Source organism: Rhineura floridana, chromosome 11 (assembly GCF_030035675.1).
Source record: "Rhineura floridana isolate rRhiFlo1 chromosome 11, rRhiFlo1.hap2, whole genome shotgun sequence".
NCBI lineage: Eukaryota > Metazoa > Chordata > Lepidosauria > Squamata > Rhineuridae > Rhineura > Rhineura floridana.
In genome coordinates, this window is record NC_084490.1 from 38902495 (window position 1) to 38917126 (window position 14632).

At 42.8% G+C, this 14632-nt stretch overlaps 1 protein-coding gene across 5 annotated transcripts in view; it reads left to right on the plus strand.

The window, feature by feature from the left end:
* SHANK1 (SH3 and multiple ankyrin repeat domains 1) overlaps window positions 1–14632 on the plus strand; it is a 121261-nt gene that overhangs the window by 54455 nt on the left and 52174 nt on the right. For all 5 annotated transcript variants that reach the window (XR_009758347.1, XR_009758345.1, XR_009758348.1 and 2 more), the window contains exons 11-14: window positions 2773–3058; window positions 5232–5398; window positions 8974–9087; window positions 12232–12307. Coding sequence is in view for 2 of the 5 variants with exons in the window: in XM_061588748.1 (XP_061444732.1) it covers window positions 2773–3058; window positions 5232–5398; window positions 8974–9087; window positions 12232–12307 (643 nt within the window). In the remaining 3 variants the exon portion in view is untranslated. The remainder of the gene's footprint in view (window positions 1–2772; window positions 3059–5231; window positions 5399–8973; window positions 9088–12231; window positions 12308–14632) is intronic.

The following is a 14632-nucleotide window of genomic DNA, read 5'->3' on the forward strand; positions in this document are numbered from 1 at the left end:
CCACTGGAAATCTTTTTCATCTGACCCTTTGGCTTCTGAGATTACAGCAGGCATTTCCAACACATTTTCAAGCTCATCGTTGTAACCATAAGGCCTTCTTTTTAAAAATCAAAGCTAAGATTCTCAGGAAGCTAAAAGGCACACCCAGTGCCACCACCACTATACTTAAACTATGCCAACCACCCATATAGGATTGCCAGGTCAGAAGCAGCCCAAACCCTGAGATTTTGAGGGCGGGCCTGAGTGATGTCATGGGGCGGGTCCAAGTGATGTCATGGAGCGGGTCCAAGTGATGTCATGGCGTGGGTCCAAGTGATGTCATGGGGCGGGTCCAAGTGATGTCATGGGGCGGGTCCAAGTGATGTCATTAAGCATGATAAATTAAGCATCAACCACAGTTGCTTGGCACATACAATTCATACAAAAACATTTGTCTGATTGGAAATTAACATAGAAATCTTAGCTAAAAGATGGAGCCTGGGTAAGGAACATTTAATCTAGCCAATTCGCTTCTGGCAAAAAGGGTTCAAATGCCCTCAGGCCAGGCCAGGCCAGTCACCAGAAGAAGAAAGGAGCCTAGTGTTGTGGAGATGTTAGATGGGAGCACTCAGGAGTAAAGATGGATGCCGCTGAAGAGCTGCAATTCTAAACACACTTACTAAGGGACTAAGCCCCATAGAACTCAATAGGACTTACTTCTCTGAAGATATGGTTTGGATTGTGTTGTTGGTAAAGCTTGACTAGGGATCCTCTGCAAAGATATCCATATCCAAGTAAGGTTGACAACCCCCTGCCTGGAGTGCCCTGACCCTACCTTTTAACATCCAAATTTCTTTACAGATTTGACCCTTCACTTCAGAAAGAGGTCTGAGTAATGAGTAAGAAGATACTCTACCCTTTTCTGTCTTGCCTGTGGGCTGCTATAAACTCAATTTATCAGCCAACCCAATTCCAGTGAATATAATTGACAGAGAAAGCACACATGATTTGGTCTACCTTCATAGGCAGCAGCTTGGGAACAACAACAATTGCAGGCACGCTGCCCAATATGTGAATTCTGTTTTACCATTATTGGGCAAGAAACAAACAACAAGGTGCATCATCAGTGGGTTTAAGAAGGTTGAGCAGAGCGCATGGAACTACTGTTGTTGCTTCTATGGATGAAAGGGAGTGAGGATAAAGGTAAATGAAATGCAAATAGAAAAAGAACAAAAGACAGTGATGATTTCTTAAATGCAGTACCATACCAACCACAACAAGATTCCTACAAGTAAGGCAGAAAACTAAGCATCTCACAACCAGTCAGGATTCCTAACCAAAAACCAACAAGATGAAAAATGAAGAAATATTTGTATAAGCATGACTGTCAAATATATTTATTATTTACACAACCTGTAAAGATATTTATAGTGCAATCCTACGTTTATTTATTCAGAAGCAAGTCCCAATGTTTTCAGTGGGGCTTACTTAAACAGGGACAGAACTGCAACCTCAAGTGATAAGCAACTTAATTCACGCAACCCAAAATTCAGAATCATGGCACTTTAAGCTGTTTTGCAACTGTTTATATTTTTTTCTATGGTTATTGGATTTTAAAGGATTTGTTACTTATTGTGAGCTGCCTTGGTTTCCAGACTGCAACCCTACCTCACAGGGTTGTTGGAAATATTCCCATACACACACACACTGGAGATGCAAAAATACATACACCCCATATAATAGTTTATTGTCAAAACCAGTTGATCATTGCAGAACATTAAAAAAAATAAAATCAGTATTAGTTTCCTACATATAAAAACAGTGATAGCTAGGTAAGCCCTGCCCAATTACTTTAAAAATAGGATTAGAGGGGAAGAGAAAGATATATAACACAAACACAATTCTTTCCTGTGTTCACTCAAAAGTCCCATCAATTTACAGCACAATCCTAACCATGTCTACTCAAAAGGAAGTCCTATTGAATTCAATGGGGCTTACTCTGGGTATGTTTACTCTGGAAAAGCAAGTACTGGATTAAAGCTTCAGTTTGGAAAGTTTGCAAAACACTGCCCTCTTCAAAATGTAAACCTGTCTGACTCCTACACACAAGAGAGAATAAGACTGAAAAAAAGATGTTCAGAAAAGCAGGAAAAAGCACATTTCTGAGCCTTGGGCCAGTCACTGCCTCTCAACCTCAGAGGGAGGCAATGGTAAACCCCCTCTTAATACTGCTTACTATGAAAACGCTGTTCATAAGTTGGAATTGACTTAAAGGGAGACCATTCAATTTGACTCTACATTTTTGGTTCTATAATTCCTTGTCAATCACAACCCTGATTTCTTATTGGCAAAAAACCTGAAAGGGCAGGGATTAGAGCAGAATTTAGAGCAACTAAGAAGTTGTTGGAGATGGCTGACATTTTGGTGTATATCTCTGGAACCAGACCACCTAGAAACTTAATTTTTTTAAAAAAAGAAAGCTGAAAGTCAGGAGATTAATGTGAGTCAACCCAGAGGGGACCCCCAAACACCGGAGTTTCCAGCTGAAAAATGGAGGTCTGGTAACCCTACACCCATAAGAAATGCAGCATAAAACACAACTCTGCCCCACCCGTACTCACACTCCATTAAGGCTTTTGGTAATAGGGTGCAAAACCATCATCCCCACACCATGATCTCAAGCCAACACTTCCTTCCCCCAAAGTATAACCCATTTCACCCCAACTTCCCCATGATGTTCCGCTCCCCAGTTTCTTATTCAAATATTTTATCTGACAACACTATCCCTTTCAGTACCTTTCCAAGAGACCCCACAATATGCCAGCCGGCGCCGGGATGGTTCTCAAAGCCTGATGGTGCCACACACCTTGCTGCGAGCCAACAGCGACACCAGCATGAACCTCCCAGACTGGATGCTCTATGCCCCCCCATCCACCTCATCTGCCACTGTGGCTGTGCAGGGCCAGAAGATCACCACAGGAACCTTACGCAGTTCCAGCAGTCCCCGTGGTGCTCGCAGCCGCTCTCCATCACGCGGGCGCCACACAGACGAGGCCAAAAAACAGCGCGGTCGACCCAGGTATGGTTGAGGCTTCCTGTTTGAGGCTTTGAGTGAACTGAGATGATCTGACTGGCACTCTAATGTAAGCGGGGGGGGGGGGGTCTGAAGGCCTGGTTCCTGAGTCTTCCTGTAGAGAGCTGGATGCAGTGATGCGGGATCATTTTATTGATTTATTGATTTATTACATTTATATCCTGCCATTCTTCTCAGAAAGAGCCCAGGGCGGCAAACAAAAACACTAAAGCCCTCTAAAACATCTTAAAAACAAAACAACTCTAAAAACATAGAAAAACAAAACATCTTTAAAAACACATTAAAACCAAACATCTTAAAAACAACTTTTAAAAACAACTTTAAAAACATCTTAAAAACCAATTCCAACACAGACACAGACTGGATAAGGCCTGTAATTACAAGGCTGGTTGAAAGAGGAAGGTCTTCAGTAGGGGCCAAAAAGATAACAGAGATTGTGCCTGTCTGACAATTAAGGAGAGGGAATTCCGAAGTGTCAGTGCTACAACACTAGGGTTACCAGCCTTACTCTTTTAAGAGTACATGTACTCTTTTTGAGATGGTGCAACAGCATACCCTTACTTTTCACTTATTGAAGCCAAATGTACTCTTTCAAATGACAAAATGATGGTAACCCTATACAACACTAAAGGTTTGCTTCCTATATTATGTGGAATGGGCCTCCTGATAAGATGGTATCTGCAGGAGGCCTTCACCTGCAGAGTGCAGTGATCAGCTGAGTATATAAGGGGTAAGACAATCTTTTTAGATGATAATGTGTGTTATTTTACTAAATTCAAAATCTGATCATTCAAAATTTGGTAGCCTGTCTGTTCATTGTGCTGAGTGGGGCCCTGGGCTTCTGCCCCAAAGTCTTGCCTGATGGCACCACTGCCAGGATCTAGTGGATTAGGTTCAAGAATATCACAGACTAAAGACTCCCTTGAGATGGAATGAGGGGGTTTAGGGCTGAAATGGACTTGATGTGGGAGATCCAAATTTCTCATTTTCAAAAAGACAACAGCAACTTAAAAGGAGCCAATGGATACATTCCAATTTTGATTGGAACAGCAGCATTGGAGAGGAGGTGTTTAAGTACCCCCCCTCGCACTGTTTTCTCAATCAAAATCACACACATATCTCAAGCTGTGATTAGCCCCACTAGAGAAAAAAGTCAGGAACAATAAAATCATAGACAAACTACGTGTTCAATATACCAACTGCAAATTCATTCTCTGAGTGTGGATCCTTATGCACAATCCATGCATAAGAAGGGAGGCATCAGCAACGAAAAGGTTTGCAGAAGTACAACAAACCTTTGTAGAGGGGGAAAACCCTAATGAGGGGGCTCCAAAAATAGCCCAGTGAGGACTGTGCTCTGTGAACATGGAATACTGATTGAGTGTTTTGGGGGGAATCAGAAGTCCAGAGTGGGGAGGGAGAATGCAATTCATTGAAATGAAATAGAGTGTCCTGGGAGAAGGCATGCCTGGCTGACTGGAACCCTGGAGAGGAACTCTCCACACTGCAACATTTTGTCACAGGTCTCACTTCTGTTACATTAAATACACGTGAAATGTACATCTTAAAAAAAATAGCAGGAGGTGATCAGAAATGTGTCATACAGGGATGGATGGGGGAGTTTGCTGCAGGCCTGATAAAAATACACTGCACCTCAGCTGCCATTGCCCCAGACAGCAGTTTCCAAGTAACAGCTTTAGGAGGCTATTTTTGTTGTGACTATGGTTCAGGAAGAAAGGGTTATAAACCCCTTTCCTACATGCTGCAGTTCCAATCCTGAACTGGGCTTCCTGCAGCTATTATTTAAAAATCATCATCATCATCATCAAAAGATCAAAATAAAACATGCATTTACCAGAGCTTGGAAAAGTTACTTTTTTAAACTACAACTCCCATCAGCCCTAGCCAGCATGGCCACTGGAGGGGACTGATGGGAGTTGTAGTCCAAAAAGTAACTTTTCCAAGCTCTGCATTTAACTTAGTGTGCAGTTTGGCCCTCCAGGCCAGCTAGGAAAACCACAGTATTTAATCAAAGCCAGGATTTCTGTGTTCTTTCTGGGAGTTCTGTTGGGTAAAACAGAGGCAAGAGGGAGCTCAGACTCAGGACTCAATTACCATACTTGCCTAAATCTTGGTCTCTCTTTCTTTCTCCTGGCAGCTCCAGTGGCTACCAGAAGGACTCCACTGGAGGCAGCACGCCGAGTAGCCGGGGAGTGAAGCGGAAACTCTATTCGGCTGTGCCTGGTCGCACGTTCATGGCTGTGAAACCGTACCAGGCCCAGGCCGAGGGTGAGCTCTCCATCAGCAAGGGCGAGAAGATCAAGGGTACGTTGATCTCTGCGCACACCCTTGGATTGCCCGGGGATTCTCCTTGAGCCCTGTGACACCTGGGTTCTTTGGGCGAGACCAAGGGCTTAGCATGGGAGTTCTCAAACGTTGTCATAGCCAGCCTCACCAAATGAAGAAACACAAAATTTGGGTGTCCTAAAGAGTGAAAGAGAAAGTTAAAATTATAATCCCACAACGTTGCCTCCTGATGCCAGGGAGAGAATAATCTGGATCAGTCATTCCCAGCCTGGTACCCTCCAGATGTTAGACTGCAGCTTCCATCATCCCTGACCATTGGATATGACTAGTGACTAGATGAGGAGTCCATTTTTTAAAAGGGACGTTGTAAAACAGTATGGAGTTACTCTATATGGGCCTCAACATGAATATGGAAACCCACACTGTACTCATAATGAGACATGGGAGCAGGAAGCAATCAAGATATACCCAGATGGTGTGTGGGTCAGGAAAGTTCTTGGGTCTCTCTATGCGGAGGCTACCCCCTACCTCACACTTGGAGAATCTTATGTTTGGCTGATACAACCTTAGCTGAGAATCGGGGTCCCTGTGAAGTCTGGCTTGCACTTGTGTGTGTGTGTGCAGTCTTTAGTTGGTGTCTAGCATGTCTTGAAGTGCATCTGTCAGCCACGCATGAGTGGCTCATGGTCTTAAGTGTTATTTGTGTCCAGAGAAAGGTGGCCAGGTCAGAATGTTGTGAAATAAGGTTATTTTTGAACGGTGGTACCTGAAATAAGAGATATATGTTATATTCTACTGGAAAGTAGTAAGTTGCGTTTTATCAGCTTGGGCTGTTTATCCAGCTCAATACAGTCTGTACAGACTGGCAGCAGCTCTTCAGGGTCACAGGCAAATGTCTTTTGCATCCCCTGCTACCAGATCCTTTTAACTAGAGACGCTGGGGATTAAACCTGGGATCTTCAGCATGCAAAGCACATGCTCTGTCACTGAGCTACGGTATCTCTCCTATTGAAGATAGAGGCATGAAAATAAAAGAGTACCGATTGTGTTCACTGGGGCTGTGATGTTCTGGGACAGTGATTCTTAAATTGTGTTTTATCATTCATGAACCACAGTTCTGGTTACCTTCTTCTCTGAGGACTACCACATTCTCTTACTGCCACCGCTTGGGAGACCAACCTCTTTAAAAGCATACAAATGAGAAACTTCCTTTTGCATTCCAGTGCAGTTGTGCAAAGCAGGTTGAAAAGCAAGAAGGTGGGAGGGGAAAGGAGTGATTGCAAACCAACACAACCCATCTACCCTCCCCAAAAATATGCTTACACTGAAGGTTATATAGACAATGGCCAATGAAATCAATACAAAACTTCTAATTGTGTTATTAATTACTTCGGGTTGTATCCAGTGCTAGTCCTACTCAGAGCAAAGCTTTTGAAACTAATAGAAATGATTAACTTAGGTTCATTAATTTTAGTAGGTCTACTCTGAGTAGAACTTGGCTGCATACAACTCTTTGGGTTGTATTCAACTAAGCCATACTCAAAGTAGACCCACTGAAATTAATGAGCCTGTTTAAAAATACAAGAAATGCTGAAAAACAAGACAATTCAGAACAACACAGTCATGCATTCTTATATCATGGGTATGACATCTCCTAAATAGTAATATATAATATGGAGACATGTGTAAGTGATTGCAATTCAGTTGTGAACCACAGATAGCAATTCAGTGGTCTAACTGCTGCAAATTGCACAGGTGAATGGGAGGCTGGTCAGCTAAACCATTTTACAAAGACCTACAGTGCAATCCTGTGCATGTCTATTGAGACGTAAATCCCATTGAGCTCAGTGGAGCTTATTCCCAGGGAAGCAGCTATAAGACTGCAGCCTGAGAACCAAACTAGACAAGACCTTTTCTTTGGCATTTAGTCATGAAAGTAATAATGGAGCTTGGAAAGATACTGATGGATATATTGCATACTGAAGGTGTTGATTTCCTATCTTGACTGTGACCTTTCAAAAACGTTGCACAAAAAATAAGTATTTAGCGATCTCCAAAGCTGTTAGGAGATCTCAAGACATTATGCAGTACACAAATTACTGAGAGGAGAGGGGGGTCCTATTCTTCCTAAGAAAATGGACTGAATGTTATTGAAGGCCTGGTTCGCACATTTGTCAGAATTAAGTGCGGCTGAGGATGAGAAGTGTTGAGAATGGTATAGTGGACTTCAGAATGCAGGTGGGGAATATAATTTTTGAATGTTCAACTATAAAAAAAAAGCATTCTACATACTATATCAAGGGATTTATTTATTTATTTAGCATAGCCTTCTCATGGATTTTCCCTTTTAAAAAGCTTCTCATCTTGAGAAGCATTCAAACATTGTGCTTCCCCATTCCCTTGAAGTATGAGGTGGCACAGTCCAGAATCCTACTACTCAGCCTCTAATTCAGCCGCATGTGTAGAGCAGGCTGAAGATGGCAACTTTGAAACCACCATTGGCCTCTAGCCATTCCTAAGCTGTTTTTCAGTGGGAAAGGTTTTTCTAGCAACAGCAAAAACAAAACACACCCATCCACTCATCAGAAGTAAATCCTTTCCCTATACGCCATGTGTATAGATGCACTGGACTGCACAGAAGTGGTTGACTTTTAATCTGGTGTCCATTGCTGTTGATGGGTCCAGCTCCAGGTCTGAGGGAACTCCGAGCATGGAACTGTTTGGTGGGACCTCCCTGTTAGCAGGCAGACCTTCTTTACCACCTCCTTCCCCTCCTGTCTCTTTCCATTTGATGTGAAGGATGGAAACACATTGAAATGGAATGTAGAAGAATGTGCCGGACAGGAAAGAGTGTGGCTTTGAGATTTTCAGGGAAACTTTAAAAATTATTGCTGGGCTTTTCACTTGGTAGGTCACAGCCTCAGTAGCCCTAATAGACATCCTCCACCGCATATGAAACCTTCCATGTGCGGAGAAAAGGTGATGAGTCACTACATAGTCTGAAAGAATCTGTAGAAATGAGGTGGGCAACCTGTGGCCCTCCAGATGCTGTTGGACTTCAGCTCCCATCAGCCCCAGCCAACATGGCCAGTGGTCAGGGATGATGAGAATCATAGTCCAATAATATCTGGAGGGCCACAAGTTGCCCACCCCTGCTCTCTTGAGCTGATTTTAAAAGATAGGGAGGAGAAACAAAAAAAGGAAAAAATAAAAAGCAAGTTCTGCACTGAAGGGCCCAACTCAGCTAAACTCATATTTGCTTATCTGCTTATAGTCATGTTAGCAGGATTCCCAAACACAGGGAATATCTGAGAAAGCTGTAAGTGCATATCTTCAGAAAAGCCAGGGCCTTGAATTGAATTCAGTTTTCTACTCTACACAGGCCATTCCTCACACACCAACTCTCTGAGGAAGGCTAGGCTGAGCGACTGTTAATGGCCCAGGGATAGTGAAGGTGTCTGTCAGATGGGGATTCAGACTTGGCAGTGATGCTTCAGTGGCTCTGAATAAGTAATGAACCTTAAAGTGGCAAAGGCTGGCCACCTTCGTCCATTGCATGTTTGTGCCCCTAACTATGCCCTTCTCCTTTTCAGTGCTGAGTGTTGGGGAAGGCGGCTTCTGGGAGGGACAGGTAAAGGGTCGTGTGGGCTGGTTCCCATCGGACTGTGTGGAGGAAGTGCCCAGGAAGTCCCAGGAAGGGAGGCAAGGTAAGTGTTCCAAATTGCTTCCTAACCCCTTTCCCTCCCATCAACACACACACACACACAGAGATATTTATTTATTTATTTAGACAATTTTATATACTACTTAATTACAATTGTCTCTAAGTGGTGTACAAGAAACTCAATACAATGAAAATAAAAATTAGTTAAAACTACACACACATATACACACACACACACACTTTTAAGTAGCCAAAACACCACTGTCCATGCACAAGAGAGAGGTATCAGCAGACTTGGGGAAATCCCAAGGTTTGCGGAAGTACAAAAAAAAGTGGGCAGGGAGACCCTAAGCAAGGGAAAAATCTCAAAACAGCTTAATGAAAACTGAGCATGCTGCATGGGCACAGAATGCTGACTGACTGTTATGGGAGAAAGGCAAAATGTGATTGATCGCTACATTGTCTGAAAGGACGAGTAGAACAGGGGTGGACAGCCAGTGGTCCTCCAGATGCTGTTGGACTCCAGCACCCATCAGCTTTAGCCAGTATAGCTGATGGTCAGGGATGATGGGAGTTGTAGTCTAACAACAGATGGAGGACCACAGGTTTACTGCCCCAGTCTACATGTTTATAATGAAATTTAACTGTGACCAAACTAATGAAACTGAAGATCACAACAATTATTTCAATTTGGGCATATTTCCTTAAGTTGCCTAATGTATTCCACTTGAAGAATGTGGCCTTCCTTCTGGCAGTACAGGTAATTTTTCTTCCAATCACATGCTGTTCTCCATTTTACAAATGAAAATAGGGACAGTGGCCTGCTTCTCAGATCATGCTAAGCCAAACCATGCATCCGGGTTCCCAGACTGGAGATCACACCCACTTTGCTCCTCCCCAGTTGTTCTACTGCTGCGCTAAGTCATGGTTTGGCTTAGCATGTCATCTGAACCATTAGCTCTCCCGGACAAAGTACAAGCCGTAAACCATAGGACAAATCTTGGTTACAGCTTATGGTTAGTCTGGAGAGAGTTAAAACACATGCCTAGTTCAGACAGCACACTTAGCCAAGCTACAGCTTAGCTCAGTGCAGCGCAACGCAGTACAGTGCAGCAGCAGAACAACTGGGGTGGAGCAAAATAGCCACGATCTCCTCTCCTGGAGCCTGTGTGTTTGTGCTACATCATGTTTTGGCTTAGCATGATGTGCGAATCAGGTTACTATTTACTTATGACACTCCTCTTCTCACACAACTTCATATACATATATACACTTCCAGTGGAGGCTGGTGGCTCCAATGTCAATGGGGCTGTGAATCTGCTCTGGGTTTTAGTCTGAACTTTCAAGAAGCTGTCCAAAGTGCTGAGTACCTTGGACAGCTCATTGAAAGTTCAGACTAAAACCTGGAGTAGATTCATTGCCCTACTGACTTCAGAGCCACCACTCTCCACTGCACACATCATTGAACGCTTCTCTCTGCTTTCTGCGTTTCTTTTTTCTGCAATCAGCTGTCTGCACTGGCTTCTGAAACAGGGCATGTGGTTAAAGTGATTAGTAAACTGACTGTAACTGTTTCCTTTTTTTGTAAATGTAAGATTATTTAATCTCACATTGGATCTGTTCATGTTCACTATAAAATAGTCACAATTCAAAATACATTTGCCAACATTTAATATCTTGACAGGCAGTTATGCAGAGCGCTGAGAGGAATCGGTGTGCTGGCATTTTTTGTTAGACAACTGAGACAGATTCAACCTAGTCACAGGCTAAATCTGATAATATGATTTAAGAGTATTATTCCAGACAAACAGAATTGTTCTACAATATGTTGTTACTACACTTAACAGTTCAAAATGAGCCTCACCAGCTGCAATGTGTGAAATAGCAGCCTGCGCACTAGATGGTGCCTTAATGATTACTAGAAACAAGATGCAATTCCCTACACAAAGAGTTCTAGAGTGGCAGAGGGGGGCAAAATGTCAATAATAGCATTTATGGATGGATGTATTTATTTATTTCCAAAGATATGTTTCAACTGCCCTTCATCCTTAGCGTGTCAGGGTGTACACAATAACCGTGACTAAACTAGTCATACTAGGATAAGATACGATAATACAAAATTTAAAAAAAACCCAGATAAAACAATAGAACAGACTAGCAGCAATAAATGCTTAAAATGCCCAAATACAAAAGGTATACTCTGGTGCCAAAGGATTATAACATTGGCACCATTCGTTTATGATGATGATGACTGCTACTACTACTAGTGTTACTACTAGTGCTACTACTATTGTCATTTTATAAGTAAGCCCACAAACCCTACTAGCCTGCACAGTTTTTTATTAGCGTGCTGAGGGCTGGCAGAGGAGGGGGCAGAGAGCTCCAACCCTCCTGCAGCAGCCAACTACATTTCTATACAGGCACAGAGGGTGGGGCTTCCCTCCCCTAGCAGCCCATTTGGTTTCTACAGTGGGTGCAGAGGAGGTTCCTCCTCCACCAGCCACTTCACTCATCTGCATGGAATTCCTCACTGCTAGCGGCTACCAAGCAGAGTACAAAGCTGTATTATTACTATTAAAGCTGTGTTATTGCTATTATTATTAATAAAAACAACTTTACATGCCGTCTGTGTACATATGTATATATGCATGTGCTGAATACAAATGTAAAAAGACAATCTCACAATCACCTCAAAAGACAAAAATAGGGGCAGTGTTTTACCAGGGACAAATACCAAACCATAGGGACTGTCCCTGAAAAATAGGGATGCAGGCTTCCCTTTTATTCCAGGGTTCGAATCCCCACACAGCCATGAAGCTCACTGGGTGACCTTGGACCAGTCACTGCCTCTCAGCCTCAGAGGGAGGCAATGGTAAACCCCCTCTGAATGCCGCTTACCATGAAAACCCCATTCATAGGGTCACCCATAAGTCAGAATTGACTTGAAGGCAGTGCATTTCCATTCAAGGTTGTCAGTAGTTGTTCCCCCTTTTCCATGACATCTCCTCACATTCTACAATGGGTAGGCCCTATAGATGTGCTCCAAGCTGCACTGAACTTGTGCTGCCACTCAGTGGCTGCCAAAGGAAGCAGCAGGCAGGACAGGAAGTCCTGAAGTAAAAAAGAAGATACTGCCTGTGTACCATACCCATCCTAATCCCCATCCCTTCTCTGCTTTGCCTTACAGAGAGCCGCAGCGATAAAGCCAAACGACTCTTCAGGCACTACACAGTTGGCTCCTATGACAGCTTTGATGCCCCCAGGTGAGTGAGCGATGATCCCAAAATATTAGGCAATCTGTGGTCGTGTGCAAGGTTGAGTCATGTCAAAATGTGACCTTACAAAGATGCACAAGTCTGCATAGATCTTTAGTATATTAAGATCATAAAGGTCACAATTTCTTCTGGTGACATCTTACACATATCTAAACATAATCAGTTTTGTGTGTTCTTTAGACTCATTCACGAAAGCCCATACATTACCATTCTAAGCAGCAAAGTTTCTGACCATTATGAGTTAAATTCTAGAATAGTCTCTTTGATCAAGTTTGCACCATCAAATCCTAACTTAATAAGCCATGAATTACATGAGCTGCCTGCACCCACACATAGCCCCTTCCACTTTACTGCTTCCTTTGTGCAAGCAGTGAAGCAAAACTGAAAGTCACACTTAACCATAGCTTCCCATTACATGAAAGCCAGGACACTGTAATGGCTTCCAAACAAGCCAGGATACAGTTTAAAGTTGGCTTCTGAGTCCTGGCTTCTTTGGAAGCCACTGATTATACTTTACGATCCAAGTTTGTACTTAACAGGAAGCTATGGTTAACTGATGCTCCCTGTCTTGCTTCACTGCTCACACAGAGGGAGGTGCAAGAAGATATGCTTATGCATTGATCATGCAAACATGGCATTTGGGTCAGAAATGGAGTAAAGAAATTTGCTAATTTCAAAACAAAGAACTGTTACAGGGGCTATAATTTCTGCACTTTCGAAGATGGGGATGTAAGAGAATGACAACTAATTAACAAGTTGCTACTAATTAATTAGTTAACTTTTTTGAGAAATAACATTATTAAATTGGTTCTCTGTGTTGTGGAAGCAATGACTATCACTGGGTTCAAGACTACTGGATACATTTATTAAGGATAGCCTGTGGTTTTTCTGTTTTGAGCGCTTACACAACAATTAGAGTGGATTAAAGCGCTCTGTCACCCCAACACAGCAAATTCACATTAAAAACACAGCAGATTTTTTGTGGTTAGGAAAGTTACGAGGAAATTCATTTAGAAGTGTAGAATGAATGAATGAATTGATGGGAAGATGTATAAAGACCTTAGAAACTAACCAGGATTAATGCAGGATGAATGCTGTTTGTCGTATAATCTCCCTGCAAACAAATCAGAATGGATGCTCAATAAAGATGATATAATCTAGCCCCATATAAGCTTTGTGAAAGCAAATTTGGATGAATGGTCAATAAATGGGTCATCTGGAGGCACCCATATGGAAGTCAAGAAGGAAAATTTCTTCCATATTTCTGTGGTTTCTGGAACAGTCACGACTTGAGACTGATAGAGCTGGCACACCCCCATAAAATGTCCATTTAGGAAGGCAATCTGTGCACACTTACCTGAGAGTAAGCCCCATTGAACACAGTGGAACTTTTGAGTAAGGATGTATACGATTGCACTGTGAATGGGATCTGCTTCACATTCAGAATATAACTGTTTGGACTTGAGAAGGAATTGGTGTTGATCTGTTTCTTACATTCTTCTGTAGGGTGTTGCTTGGCTCACTTGTTTGAGTCCTCTAGAGTGATGTGCTCTATGGGCATCATGGTGTGTTGCATCCAGTTTGCTCTGGCTGGCTGCCTGTGACATTCAGGGTCTGAATTATGAGAGGAAAGAAGTGCACATAGGAGGGGCACTAATGTGTGGAATAGGACTGAATTGGGCGGTTGTCTGATCTTTTCCAACCTGGTGATTCTGTAAGGAATCTTTGAAGGCATCACAGTGACTTCGAGTCACAGGTGGGATACGATGAAGTGGTAAGCTTGTACTAAAGAACTGATGAAAGATCAATGAGAAGGACTGCTTCTACACTCAAGTGTAAGGGGCAACCATGTTAGTCTGTTGCAGCAAAAACAACAACGCAGGAATGGCTAATCCCAAATCTGGGGTTTGTTTCCCCTTTCCCTGCAATATTCCCCTCCCCCTCCAATTTTGGTGGCAGCAGTAAAAAGGATAAAAATAATTAAAGAAGACATAATACTGGGGTGGGGGTGGAGGGAGCCCAGCGCGCTGATGTGGATACTTGCCCCCTTCCCATTCATCAGATTGATCATTTGATGAGCAGAGTGGGGGTAGTAAGACCCTTCCTGCATGGATTAGCTGAGGAAGGGAGCTCTGTGTGTGTGTGAGCATGTGAGAATGTGAGGTAGCCACACCCCTTTTGGCCACACCCATAGATAAAATGTCTTTTTAAAAATGAAAATATTTTAATTATTTTTATTAGTGGTAGTAGTAGTAGTGGTGGTGGCACTGCTGCTTCAGTGCTCAAAACACTTACCTAGATCGTCTCAAAAGT